Here is an 18,600-nt window from a genome sequence, read left to right as displayed (position 1 = left end):
GAAAGCGCTGCGGCAAAACCCCTCGCCAATTCCCCGTGCAATGTGGAGAAGCTCACGGCCGCGCGAGAGCACCGCGGTGAAGTGCACATCCTGACCCGATCAGTGCTGCATCTTCCCAACTCGTCGTTCTGAACAGCCTTACGCCACGCAGGCTGCTATATAAGTTTGATATTTTGACCATGCCGATTGTTTCTGACCCCTCTGTGTGGGCCACGTAGGCATTCCCTATAGGGTCGAATTAAGCTTTAATATATAATATATATATATAACTAGATGATTTGGGACACGCTGCTCACTGAGCCAGATGGGTGGGTCTTAGAAGCAGCAATGGAATGCATAAGGATCTTTTTCATTTTCTAGGGCTAGCTTAAGAACCAAACACCAGTCAGTGCGCATACATCATAGTCTAATATAATTGAACACTTCGGTGTTCAAACCGCTATTCCTGCTAACGTGCAACTCAGAACCTCACTCACTGCTATTTGTTATGTTCTCCTGTTGAAGAATCCTGCTCATGGAACTTTTCCTCCATTAAAAGAAAACACAAGGAAAATTACCGGCTTTGAACACAAATCCGGCGTCCCCTTTCATATTGGACGACCCTGTACGTATGTTATAATGATGTGATCAATTAATTCCAGTTCCTACACTGCAATCAGTCCCAAACGTGCATCTCGATTGCAATACTAATTCGGTATCCACTGTTCAAGTGAGCATACACTTTACTTAGGTTCGGATTTCTCCTCCTCTATTAGAAAACATATGTGTTGCTTCTAGTATTCTATCAGCACCAACATGCACATGTAAGCATGCAAACAGCAAGGCAGAGCGAGAGGAAACAGAATATTAAAGATGCGAAGATATATATATATATATACAGGGTACATATATACTGGGCAGATAGCACAATTCTAGTTGATGAGCTGGTCTACTCAAAGAGGCGGACATTACTTCCACAAGAAATTCCAATGCATAATTGAATAATTAACAGAAATCTACTAATTAAGTTTTTAACTAATTACCTGATGGCTCATATTGCAATTTACAAATTGTAGCCGTGGAGTTCGCAAAGCGGATCCACTTGGAACGAATTCTTGGGATGCCACCAGTTTCGAGATATTAATTCCTGAACTTTGCGGAGAAATGCATTAGCGTTTCAGTTAGGTTCTTAACAAAACGTCGCTTTATGCATTGAAGCACAAAATTAACTTGAACGCCAATGCATTTCTCCACAAAGTTCGGGAATTAATATCTCGAAACTGGTGACATCCCAAAAATTCGTTCCAAGTGGATCCGCCTTGCGAACTCCACGGCTACAATTTGTAAATTGCAATATGAGCCATCAGGTAATTAGTTAAAAACTTAGTGAATTTTTGTTAATTAGTCGATTCTGCATTTCAATTTTTTGTGCAAGTAATGTCCGCCTCTTCGAGTAGACCAGCTCATTAACTAGAATTGGGCTACCTGCCACAGGCAACCTTAAATAAATTTTGAAAGTGTTCGCTGAAACACCCTGTATATATATATATATATATATATATATATATATATATATATATATATATATATATATATATTTTTTTTAGCTCTAATCTTGCAACAGTGTCAATCGTATCAGTTGGTTACCATTAATTAATACATGTGCGCCAATGTATCAAACGTAAACAGATGTACGTGTGATTTATTTGTTCTTGTATGCGTAATACATCATATAGTGCATGACTTTTTCATGCACGTTCGAGCACAGAAAGCAAAAAGTTGAAAGGGGTATGTCAGAGACCAAAATGGAGAGTACAAAAGATGCATTGCACTTGTCAGTCCCTACATGCAGGGACAGATACAGCGATCTACATACACAAGCTCTTCATACTGAAGGTAGAATGCTTTATGCTGCTAGGTAATTACAGCGTTCTCTAGCTAACACCACTGGCACAGGCAACAGACAGCAATAACTCGTATAACAGCAATTGTTAACTCCTATTGCAACATATGTCAAGTGTCCTACGTCAGCCTATATTGTTAAGACCACATCAGGACAAATGGAAATCACCATTCAACTTGCCCTGCAACAACCAAACTCGGCCTGTACCTGGAGGTTTTCTAATCTCATTGCTCCATCTAATTCTCTGCCATCCTCCAGTCTGCTTCTCTTCCCTCGGCAACCATTGATTGCATCAACTGGCCACTTACAATACCCTGCATTAACCTACACAACCCTGCTTCTTAATGTCAAAAGGATTAATCTACCCATTTACGAACTCTAATCTACAGTGCCATCCTTCTGTCTCAATTTTGTTACAAAGATCAAAAATATCATTTTGCGTTCCACTGATCATTACAAAGTCCTTAGATTTTTTTGTTTGTTTGTTTTTGTTATCCTACAATTGTCAGTGCTGGCAGAACACACGTGTTTGTTCAGTAAGGTGGCACTGATGACTTTTGGAGTGCCAACCCCACACCACAGCATACACTAAACAGCATTTAGGCCTCACTTGAACGTGGTGTATATAACATGGCCCCATTGTTCACAATATCTTGTGCAGTGCCGTACCTTCATAAATGATAAAAAAATGTAGAAACATGCTTCACTCTCAGACAGAATACGCCCATCATGTGAAATGGGAAAGCCTACAGGCACCACTATGACAGGACATTAACTCTTTGAAGCACAAGTATTTCGATTATTATTTTTCAAATGTAAACTAGGCAAACAAAAATGCAGTTTGTTCATGGTAGTGGATGGTGTTAGAATGCAGTAAATGCAGGCAGTTTGAATGCGGCAACCAGTACACTTTCAGCAAAATGTTGAGTTAAGTGCCCTAATTCATACACGCTTACAGGCTTTTTCTCTAGAATTAGGAATGAGCTTCAGTGAAGACCCTGACCTGTTGCTGTACAAGTTTTAACTTCATGTAGTCAATTTTAAAACACAACAGAATAGATATTCAGGTAGTTTAAAATGCCTCTCCATCCTATGGATCCCCACTAGCCATTATGAGAAAGGCAAATCTGGAATTATTTGTACATGCACCTTAGTTTGGTCACATTCAGAGGTTCTAAAAACGAAAATTGTGCCTTCTTATTATCTGTATTTCGCCTAACAGCAGCTGGTGTACTATCTCCAATATTAGGCCACAGTAAGACAACACTAAATTTATAAGCAACAGCAACAAGACAGTTTTATTTCATTATACCTTACTTTTGCATTAGTCAATTCTTTCGTTACTTTTACTAACAGTTTATTAATTTATCACCACTTTTGGCACCCTCATCATTATGAGCTACAAGTGTAGAAGTTCTTCCAGTACTGGCTCACAAAAAACTAAATTATGAAGCAGATAACAAAAGTTTGAGCTGGATAAAGAAGACCTGTGGTTGTTCTCAGTCAAGCAAGGAATACAGTAGATTCCCATTAAAATCAACCCAGTTAAGCCACATTTTCAGATATGAAGAACAATGTGTGAACACTTATTTCGTTTTCCATAGATTCAATGGGGAATGAATCTGCTTGAACTTCCGCAGCCACCACTGACACCTCCTACTTGGCTCAGGAGAAGTGGAGCGGGCAACTCTGCTAGCTTCATGAGAAGCAAGCGATGCTTCTGTGAAACACCTATGCCAGTGTCGAAGATGACGTGAAAACATGCAGGGGCGGCATCATCGAAACAATGATTGAGAGGGTCCTAGATGTGCCTCTGCAGGTTTGTAATTAGGCGAGGACACTGTCCAAGAGTCACAAAAAGCAGCTTCACAGATGATGCAGCTGACAATACTCTGAAAAGATTTGTGAACTTCTTCAACACGAGAGCACTGTAGAAATTTTAAGCAAGTAGACAAAATGTCAGCTTTTGTGTCGGAGCACAAATTTGCACAGCACCGGTAAGCAACAATTACTCAACAGCTCAAGTATAAAACAACGCCTTTTTGGCTTTCAAGTATAATAAATGTCTCAGTTTATGTCTGATTTTCTTGTTTTATGCTGTTTCAATATATCATTTTGTATCATGGATATTGAGGCATACCAGCAATAGCAGATTTTGAGCTCTGTAGATGACTTCTGTTAATACGAACAGATATTCACGGTCCCTTGGAGTTCATAATAACAGAAGTTTACGGTACATATAATTTAAAAACCACTTAATAACAACTCATCTTCACTAAGACAGCACAGACACAGAGTAGCGAAAAGCAAAGGATACACAAAAAGGATTAATTCACACCCAAGTTTTCATTTGTAGCAGTTGTGATTTTTTCGAGTGTTTTATTCTTTTCTGTTGTGTGCCTATGCTCTTTCCTGAAAATGGTCAGTCACTAACTAGCCCAACCATGGATTGAGCTGAGCTGTTTACTGGTGCATGGCTAAGCCAATCATGCACATTCGTCAAAGCATTAACAGGCAGCAGGCTCACTGATCATGAAAAAAAAGAAGTTGCACTATATGACACTAATTGAAGCCTTCATGTAATGACTCCAAAACAGGTTCTACTGGTGTACTTATACGTCTAAAATCTGGCAAGAGCGAGAAAGACAAAAATGAGAGTCGTGTGAACCTTGAATAATAATGCAGAGTCAAATACAAAATGATTGTCTTGCCAATTAAGTTCCACACACAAGTATATAAGGTCTGGTGAAGCTTGGCACTAGCTTTATACAACACTAGTACAGCTGTTGCTTGGTTGAGATTGAAGAGTCCACTGCCAGACAAAACAAACACTGACAGACATACATCTACAGTCTACAAATTTTGTTATAGAAAGCACCAAATCAACCACTGTCCCTAAAGTTGGTTGGTGCCATGACTTCAATTTACAGTACTGTCAGTGTGCTTACGAAACATGCCCAATCTCGTGAATTCGCTTCCTGTGTGACGCTTGAGGACATTATCAAGCTGTTTAAAGTATCAAAAGTAGCTGTGCTACAAATATTTAACTGCACATTGCAGGGCTTCGAGCGTTCCCAATACTTGCGCAACACCGTTACGTTTCCGAGAAATCTATGTCCCTCGCCTCCCCGTCTTGACGGAGTGGCAACGGGTCATAAAATACTATCACTCAGCTGTCATCCTACCCACAGGGGGTCAACGGGCTCCCCCAATGGTTGAGTTTTTGGCAGGATTCAGGCCCTTGCTTGCGCATACAAGCCGAGGCCGCCTGAGGAGACCAAACCTAAGCATCGCAAGATGCATACGTGTTCCTCTCTGCCAGCAGCAGCCCCTTTGTCCACCGCCGGCCAATCGTTACTTCAGCTCGTCAGGGTCGCGATCTCGGCAGGCATGCGCACTTTTCCGTCGTCTCGATAGGCCGAGGCAGCACCCTCCGATCATGCCCTCATCTATTCCTCTGTTTGTTTCTCTTTTCTCGGCTGTAGGGTGCGCAATGGCAGGCACTGGCCTAAGGATACGCAACCTCTCTAGACTGGGTTCTTTGTTCCTTGTGTTTCTCTGTCGCGGTGCACCATTAGCAGCCAGTGGCAATCATGTGGCCATATTGTACAGCAATTAAGATTCCAATTTGGTTGTGTTGTTAAACTGGTGTTGTATCAAAACCCAGCCTAAAAAAATGTCCTGTTTTCTTTTCGGAGAGCTTCGCCTAGGCCCTAGGGTCTCCCTTGCTGCATGCACGGTCTCACCTTCCCCTAGCTAGGATCGGCTGGTAGAGCGTGCACAGCAGCACGTTGGCACATGGAATGGCCAGAGCAGATGCTGACACGGCGCCCTGTAAGCATGGAGACTCGTAGTGCTCAAACCCACGGTGGTCAATCGGCACACACAATAGGAGCACAACATGTAAGTAGAAACAGCTTGCTGCAAAACTCCAATGAGCTGATATCAAATTACTTAACAAGAGCAAAGAGAAAAAGGTGTTCTACAAGGAACATAAAATGCAGTGCTTAAGTGCTACAACAGAACATTGTACATTAGACGTTCGCTGGCTAATTAGACTTTTTCGGTTAATTAGATCCAAAACGAAGGTCCCAGCCAGTGCCCACATACCTTTATGGGCCAAAACTTTCGTTATTTTGATCCCTAAATTGGCCATCACTGGATAAATTGAACTTTACTGGTCGGAACAAAATGCTCGACCCCTGTGGTGAGCCCATTCGTGACCCCAATGGTAGCAGTACCTGTCTTGGTGGTGCATGGGGGCAAGTGAATGCGTCGAACACAACTCATCTCCTGCTGAAAACGGCCATTTTCAGCCTTCCCTAGGAAGACTTTAAAGCAAAAACATTGCCTTATAGTATCGCAATGATTACAGCATTTGCCTTTAGCTTCAGCAACATTTCAATAGTAAAATGTCATGTACTTTCAGAACCAAATAGATAAATAAATAAATTAAAAAAAATATTACCTGATTCTAGTATGCACCTCAGTTTTTCTTTTTTTTTTTCCATAGTAAATTGATATGAAAATTGCATGCACAGTGCATATGGATATGAAACCCAAACTGTGCTCACAGCGTTTCCAACAGCATACCATGAGAACCAGCCTAGCCATCATCATCGCCACTGCCATCACAAAATGTCAACAGAACAAGCTCTGTCGACATGTCACTTTGTTTCAATTATGAAACCATATTTAAAAAAAAAATGCTTATTTTGCATGCTGAGCTAGTGGCAACAAGTTGTACCACATCTTTGCGGCAGAATCTCCTGCATCAAAGGACGAACTAGTGAAGTCTAAGCATAGGCCACCGTTCCGTTTGCAATTGTTGCACAGTCATTTGATAAATGCAGAATATCAAATGCACAATGAGTCGCATGTAAAATTTCTAATCTGTGAAGGTAAAATTAACTGGTTTCATCTTTTTCCTATTGCCAGAATTGGAGACATGCTGCATGTATCGCCTACTTTGTTTAGAAGCTCTAATGTCATTTCTATGTTAGTTGTTATATTAAATCCATAAAAAATAGGTATTCGTTCCATTCGTGGGCGTGCTAGAATTGGCTAAATACAGCCAAATGACACAGCAGTCTGTTTCAGTGTTTTCTCGGCTTCTTGGTTAATCGACCTGCCAGATAATTCGATCAATTTCTCTAATTACGTCAGGGTCGAATTAAACGGAAGCCGACTGTATAGGTATGCCCATACTCTGCTAACTGGCTCCTAGGTTATTGGACCAATAAACCTCCATATGGCAAATCAGTTCTGCAGAAGCACGCAAGGTGGAATAGGCTCCTGGAAGGGATACTAGGACGCTTCCTTTCTGAGAAATCTGTAAGGGTTTCCTTTGTAGCTTGGATGACCATTCACTTTTGCCTTTCAAGAGCCTTCCTCCACTTTGCGGGCTTTCACAGAACTGATTTACCATATTCAGTGTACCTGTGCTCAACATGGGCACAAATCATGTATTAGGTACTAAACCACATCACTCCTGCACACAGCAGACTTTATAGACAACTTTAATAGCTTGTAAATTGTAAAAAAATAGCAATAAAAACCTTAAAACATCAGCCTCGGTGCAAGCACTGATCAACAATAGCACCCTTTTTGGTCAAAGTGTCCAGGAGTCCACATAAAATGTCAAGAGTCAATATAAAACATGTAAAACATAAACATAATCTAAAATTTATCATCTTATGTACAGTTGCAACAAGATTCAGATCCACCCAAAAGCAATAACATGTGGCACAATCACCATAAACATCTCCGATTCATTATCAGCGCATTCAGCATTCCGCAACCTGCTAGTATGCTTAACACTCTTTCCCACATTTCTGGCTTCCACTTGTGCATTTCTGATGTGGCTGAGACATACTTCTTGACATATTACTACTCCACCCTTGCACGCTTCTTACATATACTAGATAACTTCTGCCGCAAGAAGTCCACTATATTTTTTACGTGTGTGTACTATCCATAAGAAAACACTAAATCACAAAAGACACCAAGGCTTTCCATGCAAACAACGTTTCTTAAAAAGAATAACTTCATTCCTTCAGGATAAAGTAATCCAATTTAAACAGCTGCCAAGCCATACAGTTAGCCTTCAATGACTGTTGCCATGGAAGTGTTCCAAGGCTTAAACGACTACTCCACCACTTTGCAAACATTTTAAGTTTCACCACCTTTTGTTTACCCACACAAATATCAGGATGAACGGTTATTTATTCTGAACATACGTAGACTGTAAAGTGATAGTGACAATAAAGCACTGTCATGCAACTTAATAAGTTCATCCATTATGGTGCTAGTAATTAACTGCGACAAAAATGTGTTCCATAAAAGTTATTTTTGACCAAAGACTCTGCACTAAATAAATAATTAAACAACATTTTATACGAAGTACCCCCCCTTCAGTCTTTCACTATCAGACCTCTGGAGTGTATATACCATGTACATGTTATTCTATGCCTAATAAAACGATTCTGATCTGGCCTGATCTGATCAAACTGTGAAGACTTTGGGGTGTACAGCCCCCAGCCAACTTGTATAGGTCATAGCAGACACGTGCTAAGAAATACATTTGTGCTGTCTGCCGTAAGCAACTGGTTCAAGACAGTCTGCTTTAAAGTGCTTCTTTCACAATGAAATTGGCTTGCATAGCCGTTTCGCAAGGCAAGGCTGCCATGTTGTAAAGAAAAAGTGTGCCCTATCCTGGATCCTCTTGTGTGGCCTATCCCACATCACGTACACCACCTGTCTTTGTTGCATGGTGCAAAGTTCCAATAGTGGCCATCTGTTTCTCACAGTCAGCAGTCACACAGAAGCAGGCAGTCTCAAACCAGACGCTCCTCCTATAATAATGTTGTGAAGCACTTAAAAGAACCAAATTTCTTTCTGCTTCAAGGACTAAGATTGAGGTTAGTTGGTTGTACATGTTGAAGTGACGTGCACTACGAAGCTACAAGAACGAACAACAAAAAGGGACAGACACGGCACCCGAACAAGCACGAACTGACAACTCTTTATTCTACAGAATCAGTTGGTTATAAGTGCGCTGATACAACAATGTCAAAATAGGACGTGTCATACAACACAAAGCAAACAGACTTAAAAAAGCAAGCTATCAAGTGCCAAGTTAAGAAAGGATCCATTCGGAGAACCCGCTCACCTACGGTGAATGAAGTCTTCTATGATCTTCATGCCCAAGAATAAACATTACCACATCGTCAGAGTGTGAAATAAATGGCACGCTGGTGCACAAATCAGCACCAATGTGCCGCGTGGTGATAGCCTCAATGATTTCTCTTTCCCTTATATTTTTGGAATGTGCTATGATGCTCTTGTTCACTAACTTCGAATGACATGCATAACTGCTACAATGCTAAACTAAATTCCCATGGTGGCTAATCAGCTTGCAATTGTAATCATGAGAATGCAGACGAGTGTTTACGCATCTTTTGGTTTGCCCTATATACAAGATTGCCCACAACAAAGTGGGATGCTATAGACCCTTTTTGTGAAGCAGTTTGCTCCAGAGGAACGAGATGGTGCTACCAGAAGCACACTGCGCATTGCCTCAGGCAAAAGCATGCAATAATGCACGAATGCGAAACCATTACCACTTCTTCTACCCTGCTTCTGTGTGATCAGATGTTGGAAATGCAACTGGGTGATCGCTAAAGCACTGTGCTACATTCATGCTGCAAACTCTGGAACGGGAGAAGGAAGACCTGTGCAGTAGTTGGCTGCAACAGTAGTGAATGGAATGGAATGAAATGAATCTGTGGAACCAAGTTCATGGACCACTGCTACAAAAGGACTGCCTGTGTTCTCGGTCCTTCGCGATTCACAGCTTCCCTCGGGGTTAAAGAAATGTGCACTCATCCACCAACATTGTAGCGCTAACCGACAGAGAAATGACTTCAACCCCGTAACCTTGGCAAGGGTTCCGCTCGTTACACAATGACAAAGGAGTAATGCCAGTTCCTGGCATAGCAAGTTCCTCGCACATTATCTCCACACATTCACCCCAACACATACTCAAACTTATGCTGACTCTATACCAACGTATCAAGAATAAGTGAATGGAATCAACATGCTGAAGCGTGGGTGATGGCAGCACCAACATCACACTAATGTTTGAAGTTGAAGGTTTTGTGATAGTCCCGAGAGTAAGAAAGTGACTAGCAGTAACGTGTCTTTGCTACAAGCTATTACTAAGTACAGAATAGTATCTACGTTCCAAGCTTTAATTGTGTGCAGCAAGAACAAGTGTACCACAACTGATCACACTCGTGAGCTACTAGGCAGAAAATAAACAATCAGATAGCGACTGCACCAAGAAATGTTACCGAGTCAGAAACATGAGAAGCCGCTGCTTCAAAGTAATTGCCAAATAACAAATGAAGAGCAAAAGACACTATAATCCCGATTAAATTCAGAAGTGAAATGTTTGGACAGCTTGGAATACATTTCTAGCCCCGCTTCCAGTGCAAGCACCGCATACGCTGCTCGCACATTTGGACAAGGCGCAATGAGCTCAGAAAGCGCTTACACGTCCTCTAAAGCTGCGGCCAAAGCTTCGTGTCATCCACCCAGTCACCGCCTATGAAATGCACCAAAAACAGAGTGTTGCTGAACTGAACCAGCATTATGCACATCCATTGTAAACATGGAGGCAATGGGGCCAGCTGAAGCAACCAATGGAAGTGATCAAACATGGCGGCGCCCATGGGATCATCGTGAAAAGGGTCTATAAACAACTTCAGTCAGTCAGACTGCATTCATCGTGATTAAATTTTTTGGTTACCATTGTCAATTTTGTGACCAGGCACAGGCAGCGTGAAAGGTGCCGTGAAAACCATATAAACGCCATGCTTACTATATATCTTCGTTAGCCTATGTGAAATTTTGTGCATGGTATCAGGTATAACAATAGGCCACTCTGATTTCATACTCTGAACCACATAAGTCTTCTGCTTGTTGTCGATAGTTCTGATCAGTTTTTCTATTCAACATAAGCCTTTCAATTTGGACCATCACTCTGCGAGCCACAGCATGGTCACACAAATTTTCGCAGCTATTCAACATGCCAGCTGTTCAACCAGTATGCCACACTTTTGACTATGTATGAGTGTACCAAGTCATAACTCGAAAATCCTTTATCCCCTCTCGTCACGTGTCCCTACCACATGTGGTTTTCACGTTCCTGTGTCTCGATGACCAAAAACAGTACGCAATGATTTTGCAGCAGTTCAAACATAAAATCCAAACCTAGGAACATCTTTTTTGAACACAGACACCACCTTTTCTGCCACTAAACCACGGCGGTTTCCTACAGGAAAGCACAGCAAGCGCTTGTTTGAGCATTGTGTGTGTCCTTTTTTTGTTGTTCATTCTTGCAGTTCACTTCAAGTGCAGTTCACTTCACCGTCCTTTGCTTCACCAAAAGCTTTCTGCATGGATTCCACATTCCTGGCATTCTCGGCTGGTGAATGCAAAGATTGCAATCACTAATGTGAGCAGCTAATGTAGCCACCGTAAGCCAAAAGACAAAGTGCAGACATAAGTGCTCCTGCATGCTTATCACATTCCCAGGGCAAAGAAGACAATGTGTGGTAGGAGTTGGCAACTCAACAAGGAAGGCAAGTGAGTTAGATAATCTAGCACAAGTGCTTCAAAAAATAACTAATTATTATGGTCTCAAAGGCTCGTGCTTTTTCTGCTTTTGTAAGTCAGCTTATAATCAAGAATGCTACTGCAGCGGACCAGCTCACAGGAATATGGGGGCAGTGAAAGAGACACAGATGGAGCACCGCAGTTGAAGTGTACTGTACCACCATCCCAGTAATGTTGTACGCTGATCTAATACAATGAAACACCAACACACCCAAACCAACAAGATTTTGAGAAAGCCGATTTTTTTTTTCTTTTTATATTATCAGTTTCTCACATGTCGGCTTAAACTGAAGCTGGCTTAACTTTAAAGAAGTAAATCACATTCTTTGAAGATGTGCAGCAAGAACTGAACACCGCCAGGGAGAACACAACCCCCGTGTTCTGAACTATATACAAGGTGTTTCATCGAACACTTTAAAAAATTCTTAAAGTTTACCTGTGGCAGGTAGCCCGATTCTAGTTAATGAACCGGTCTACTCGAAGTGGCGGACATTACTTGCGCAAAAATTCAAATGCATAATCGACTAATTACCTGATGGCCCATATTGTAATCTACAAATTGTAGCTGTGGAGTTTGCAAGACGGATTCACTTGGAACGAATTCTCGGGATGACACCAGTTTTGGGATATTAATTGCCGAACTTTGCGGAGAAATGCATTGGCGTTCCAGTTAATTTTGTGCTTCAATGCATAAAGTGACGTTTTGTTAAGAAACTAATTGTAACGCCAATGCATTTCTTCGCAAAGTTCGGGAATTAATATCTCGAAAGCAGTGTCATCCTGGGTATTCGTTGCAAGTGGATCCGATCGCCTTGCGAACTCCATGGCTACAATTTGTAGATTACAATATGGGCCATCAGGTAATTAGTTAAAAACTTAATTAAGGAATTTTTATTCATTAGTTGATTATGCATTTCAATTTGTTGTGCAAGTAATGTCCGCCGCTTCTAGTAGACCAGCTCATTAACTAGAATTTGGCTATCTGCCACAGGCAACCTTAAATAAATTTTGAAAGTGTTCGCTGAAACACCCTGTATATCAATGATGTGTTGTGCGTTGCAACTTCGCACAATATTTAAGCTAAAGAAATAATAGCACAGCTTGAAGGTGAGCATTAAAAAAGTCAAGCTTAAAAGCATAAAATTGAATCTATTCAATACGAACAACTCGTACTCCCTGAAATAAAGTGGTGTAAAGTCATGGCAGCACAAGCAGCCAAACTGAGAAAGTCTAGTTTTCAAAATCCTCCCAGCCAAGTAGCAACAACAGCAGGGTGATAGGCCGCACTTAAGCACCGTAGAACGAGGGTCAGTATAATGGCCCTACGAAGTGGCAGTAGTCACACCTGTACGATGCACTCATGAATTTGGCCTGTGCACAAATGGGGGCTGGCAGACAGCCACTACGAACAATGTAACTTGCACACATGCTCAAGATGGGCCCTGAGGCACCGCAATTGGACCAGGCTTGATGTTGCACTTGGACATATAGGCTGTGACCTGTCCGGGAATCTCGGCCAGTACTTCCTTAGCAAGCTGGGCCTGGTTGCTCTGCCACGTGCCCCCACTCTGGAGGAACTTGCGGAAGGGCACAAACTGGACAATGTCCCGCTCAGCACGCTGGCCACCTGAATTCAGCTGTATCGCATCCCCATCCAAGATTTCCATGGCTGGGAACAATGAAAGCATGAAGGAATCATGACACGGAATCCTCTTGATCCCCCTTTTTCCTTCCTTCCAAGCCACTTTCCTGTCATACCAGCTCTCTCCACCTCAAGCACAAACCTGACTTGGCTCTCTGAACTGCACCCCCTCTTCTATTCTAGAACGCCTCCTCCTCTCCAACCCCTAAACATCCGCCATCCTGTTCTTTCCTTCTTGACCTTACCACGATTGCATGTCTGTGGTTCCCTGCAGGGTGCTTCTTAACCCAACATACTGTCTTTCTTTCCTTTTCTCTACACAGTGAAATTGTTATTTTTATTATTACAATACCCTCAAGGCCCAACGGCTTGTTAGCAATGAGAACAAGTTATGAGACAGACAGTTACCTTCTGCTATGACATTAACTCAGACAAGAAAATTGAGGTTCTGCTGGAACTGTGCAGCAGGGATGTGCTATCGACCAAAAAAGTTTACGGACCAAGGGATCTGACAAAAAGTTGAATATCTCCGCAGCCTCAAAACGCAGCCTGGTATTCCCATTTCGAGCCTCTACTGAACAACAATGTGACGTACGGTTTTACTAGCTACTTTTAAAGGCTGCTCGAATATTTAGCGTTTTCTGAGATCCCATGGTCCGTAAACTTCTTTGGCCGATAGTACATCTCCTCTTTGGTGCCAGCACATGTAGGCAACTACGCCTTGTCATCAGGTGAAAGATGCAAAAAAAGAGAGCACATGGTTCAGTGGCATATTGTGGTGCATGATGCAAGCTTCCAGTAATGCAACATGAGAGCAGTGCCTCAGTGCCGCCAATACTGCATATCAACGCACGCAATGGCCTTTGGCACATCAAGCATTCACAATGTCATCATGTGGCACCAGGCACACTGGACTTTATACTATAGCAAGCTCTGAAAAGAAAATATGAATGATGAATCTTAGTAACAAGCTTAACGCCACCCAGAAAAGAAATCTTATTCACGGAAAATGAGATCGGGTTTTACTTGTTCAATTACTTTCATCATCATCATCAGCCTATATTAATGTCCACTGCAGGACGAAAGCCTCTCCCTGCAATCTCCAATTACCCCTATCTTGGGCTAGCTGATTCCAACCTGCACCTGCAAATTTCCCAACTTCATCACCCCACCTAGTTTTCTGCCATCCTCGACTGCGCTTCCCTTCCCTTGGTATCCATTGTGTAACTCTAATGGTCCACCGGTTATCCATCCTACGCATTACATGGCCTGCCCAGCTCCATTTTTTTCTCTTAATGTCAATTGGAATATCGGCTATTTATTTGCATGAGAGGTCCCGCATGCAGGTCAGTGCCATAAAATTTTCTGGAAGCTGTATTCTTTCTGTGACTCTTGCTGTTCCAGATATTTTTTTTAGTAATGAAACTATTCAACCGAACTGAATTTTTTAAAATTTGGTTAATAACGCCTCAAAACTCACTGTCTCAAAACTGCACAGTGGGAACTGCACAGGAGGTTAAGAGGCACAGCATAATGAGGCGTTCCGGAATAATTCTGATGACCTGGGTTTTTTTAACATGCACCCCAAGCACAGTACCAGAACAATTTTGCATTGGAATGCGGCCGGCCATGGCCAGAAATCAAACCCTCATGCCCAGCAGCACACCACCAAGTGAGCCATTCAACTGAATTCCATGACAGCCACTAGTAGAAAGATGGCGACCGGGCTATTCACCTGAGAAGTCGGCATTGCCAACACCTACGATGATGATAGACATAGGCAAGGTGGAGGCCTGCACGATGGCCTCCATTGCCTGTGGCATATCGCTGATGACGCCATCGGTGATGATAAGCAGCACGAAGTAGCTCCTACCATCACGGTATGTGCTCGCAAACCTGAAACAAAGCATGCACTGCTTGTCAAGGCAGTGTGTTACAGTAAACAACATAAGGTTACACACAAGACTGAGCTCTGGTACTGTTTTTCAGGGTTTACATATATGCTGACATCACATGTTGCCAGATAAAAGGAGCTATGCTTTACAAAATACATCACTAGATAATTGGCACTAGCAAGCAGGAGGAGGAATAATAATACTGATGATGACGGGGAAGAGCATTTACAATTATTATTATTGGAATAATTATAATACTAATTATTCTCTACTTAATATATCAAAAGCATTTGATTCAGTTAACCACCATATTCTATGCAGTAAACTTTACACAACTATGGCTTTCGGGGACATTTTCTAGATTTCTTTAATAGTTATCTTTTGAATCACTCTCAAATTGTTTGTTTGAATGATGCACAAAGCACACTGCGGTACCTCACAGCAGGAGTACCACAGGGTTCAGTGTTGTCACCACTTTTATTTAATTTATATGTGTGCAACTTGGGACAGGTAATTGGCACAAGCACTGTTTTTCAATATGCGGACAACACCTTGCTTGTTTAATTACACATGGAATATGAAAGGGCTGTTGCTCTGCTTCAAATTGACACAGTTAATGTCATAGATTGGTGCAAAAATAATCAAATAAGAGTTAACGTGCAAAAAATACAATTAGTCTGTTTTAGAAATCCCTTAAAAATTATTGATGCCACTTTGCCTGTCATTTTGCATGGCTACGATTGTTTGAATTGTGACTGTACACCGATTGATTATGTAGACAGTGTTAAATATTTAGGAGTTCACTTTGACAATGCTTTATCAAGGAACGTTCATATGGCTTCTATTTGTGCAAACCTTCGACGAGCTGCGTGCTTACTTTACCGCGTCCGAAGCTATGCTCCTATTAAATAAAGAAAATGATCGTTCATGCGCTAGCTTATTCGCATACAAGATATGGTGTCTGCTGTTTCTTTAATTGCAGCAGCTTTTGGAAAGCCAAGGTAAACAGGTTATTACAAAATATTCTAAAAAGTGTAGCCTACAACACAAACATTGATATGGATAACTTGTTCAGGTCTCTGGAAATGCCGAACTTTGATTCAGTGTTTCTTTCTGTTGTTGTGCCGCGATATTTCGGGAATGAAAATTTTCGCGTTCCTGCTATAAAACGCATGAATCTACGCAATCCCTCCAGATATGTTGTTCCTCGGACAAGAACTAATTATGGTAAAGGGCAACAACATCATATTCCGAATTTGTTTAATGAACTCCCCACTTCAGTACTGGAGCAACGAAGTTTAAAATCCGCTTAAAGAACACCTTAAAAAAGGGGATATAAAAAAATATATTATGAAGCTAACTTTTATTTGCGTCTTTGTGAGCATTGTGATTGGTTTAGACATTATACCTATGTCTATTTCACAGTTTTCCTTTAGTACATGTGCTAATACAGTGCATATTCATGTAACAGTGTGATGTGTTTTGTTTGACAATGACATGTAGCACCATTTTCACTCTGCTTTGTGCTTTCTTGGTAATTTGTTTTATACATGTTATTAAAAATGGTGAAGAGCTTTAGTTTATATTTTGGAGCATTAGTTATGCTCGAGAACTTGTTAATGTGATTTTGCCACGACTGTCACGTCTCTGCCACACAAGCCCTTGGAAGGCGTTGGCGGACCTCACAAGAAATGCATGTACCTAATAACTCGCAATAAAGGCTACTATTATTATTACGTATTATTATTATTAAAATAGCAATTGTATGGACACTCCAGGCGCATTGTTGCCATCGGCATCGCTGTGATGTTCTGTATAAAATCCAAGAGCGATGACACTGTCGCCGCATGCCATATGCTGTATGTGCGAGTGAAAGCGTGCGCAAGGGAGGAAAGCAGGAAGGAAGTACGCAGTCTTCCATCGTACACTAGGCTCCAGGGGGAGGGGAGGAAGGGGGGGACGGTATCGTACTCCCACAGCAACTGCGTATTCCCCGATCGCGCACGCCATATTTTGAAAGCGATCTGCGTTGAGGGCCGAGTCTAGGCGCTTCGATGGCTCATACCTTTGTGCGTGCTGCATTCTTGCCACTCAGTATGCGTTGAAGCGATAGAGAGCACGAAGGTCACTTCGCTCGCTGCTACACGACAGAGTCTAGGTGCCCCAACTACTCATACCTTTGTGTGTGCTGCGTTCTCACTGCTCAATTTGCATTGAAGCGATAGACCGCACAAAGGTCACTTTGCTTGCTGCTGCTGCCGCGCTTCCTCATGCCAGCATTTTGACAGCGAGTGTTCGCGCTCACCGAGTGTGATGTGTTCATGTCTGCCTGTGCACACTGACACCATGCTTGTTAATCTCAGTTTGCGTTGAAGTAAGCGAATGTTTGCAAGTTTATACATCCGAATAAAACCACCATCCTTTCTTTCTATAGCTGTTTGTTAATTTGCAATCGCAATCGATGCTTTGCCTTTTGGACAAAATTACAACTTTTTATAAAGAAGAGATCGAGTGGGCCCATTTTGTGTTGAATAAGAAAGGCAGTGATGGCCATTCGGAGCGTGTGTAAAATGCTTTGCATCCACTTCCAGGTACCAAACTGGTGGTTACTTCCTGAAATTTTGAATGTCCAAACACAGACCAAGGTTTTACTGTATCTTAAAAGACACATTTCAAACGTCTCCTAGACAAGGCGGGTAATGCTCACTTTGCCACATGGTGGATGACAGGTGAAAAATTGGTGGGGCCGTACAGCTGAACGGACTGGAGGGTCCTCTGGTAGGCTTCCAGAACACCCTGTATGCCGGCACAGTACGGGTCTGTGGAGCTGCCGTTGAGGAAGAACTCGTGCGACACACGCCCATCAGGTGGCAGGCGTGCTCCAAACCCCAGAGCAGGGAACATCTTGTCCGAGTCATAGTCCTGGATCACCTCTCCCACCGCCCGAATGGCCATCGTATATGCATTGGGTCGCACTGGATCCAGGAAGTGCAGAGACGCAGGGTCTCGGGGGTCCCCATTGGACGCCGTGAAGTCCACGGCCACCGTAAAGTGCATCTGCAGCCTACCATAAGCCCCAAAGCAGGACATAGAATGCATCTCACTGCAACTTCGCAAAAGATGAAAGCTGTGGGGCATATCACACCGGGCTGCATAACCATGCCATAACAAAGCTGGCACACATTTCCTTCCTAAAAAAGCATGTTATTCTGCACGAACTCTCAGTTGCCCAATGTGTATTTACAGAATATATATATTAGTACACAAAGGTTGCACATGCATACAAGCAACAACCTCCACAAAATGCCACCATGATGCTGAAGTGCCACCACAACAATCTCAGCTATTGATGGAATCTGGTGAAGTTAAACATCATCAATAACTTAAAGAATGGGCTGTAAGCAACAAATTACACAATTTGCTTCCTGTTCCATAAATGATTGTGTTTCCAAAGCGCAGAGCCATTTAAGCAGATGGGACCTCTTGCTGAGTTTGACAGG

At 42.2% G+C, this 18,600-nt stretch overlaps 1 protein-coding gene across 2 annotated transcripts in view; it reads right to left on the bottom strand.

Moving 5' to 3' along the window:
• Positions 1–12,089: 12,089 nt before the first annotated feature.
• The window catches only part of LOC119466266 (copine-8-like), a 28,208-nt gene continuing 21,697 nt past the window's right edge, over positions 12,090–18,600 (bottom strand). For both annotated transcript variants that reach the window (XM_037726742.2, XM_037726743.2), the window contains exons 12-14: positions 17,808–18,164; positions 14,941–15,101; positions 12,090–13,232 (exon numbers count right to left, since the gene is read on the bottom strand). In XM_037726742.2, coding sequence (XP_037582670.1) covers positions 12,994–13,232; positions 14,941–15,101; positions 17,808–18,164 — 757 coding nt within the window. In that variant the 3' untranslated portion in view covers positions 12,090–12,993. The remainder of the gene's footprint in view (positions 13,233–14,940; positions 15,102–17,807; positions 18,165–18,600) is intronic.

This window comes from Dermacentor silvarum, chromosome 10 (assembly GCF_013339745.2).
Source record: "Dermacentor silvarum isolate Dsil-2018 chromosome 10, BIME_Dsil_1.4, whole genome shotgun sequence".
NCBI lineage: Eukaryota > Metazoa > Arthropoda > Arachnida > Ixodida > Ixodidae > Dermacentor > Dermacentor silvarum.
The sequence above is the reverse complement of the archived record's forward strand: the minus strand, read 5'-3'. Positions and strand labels throughout refer to the sequence as shown.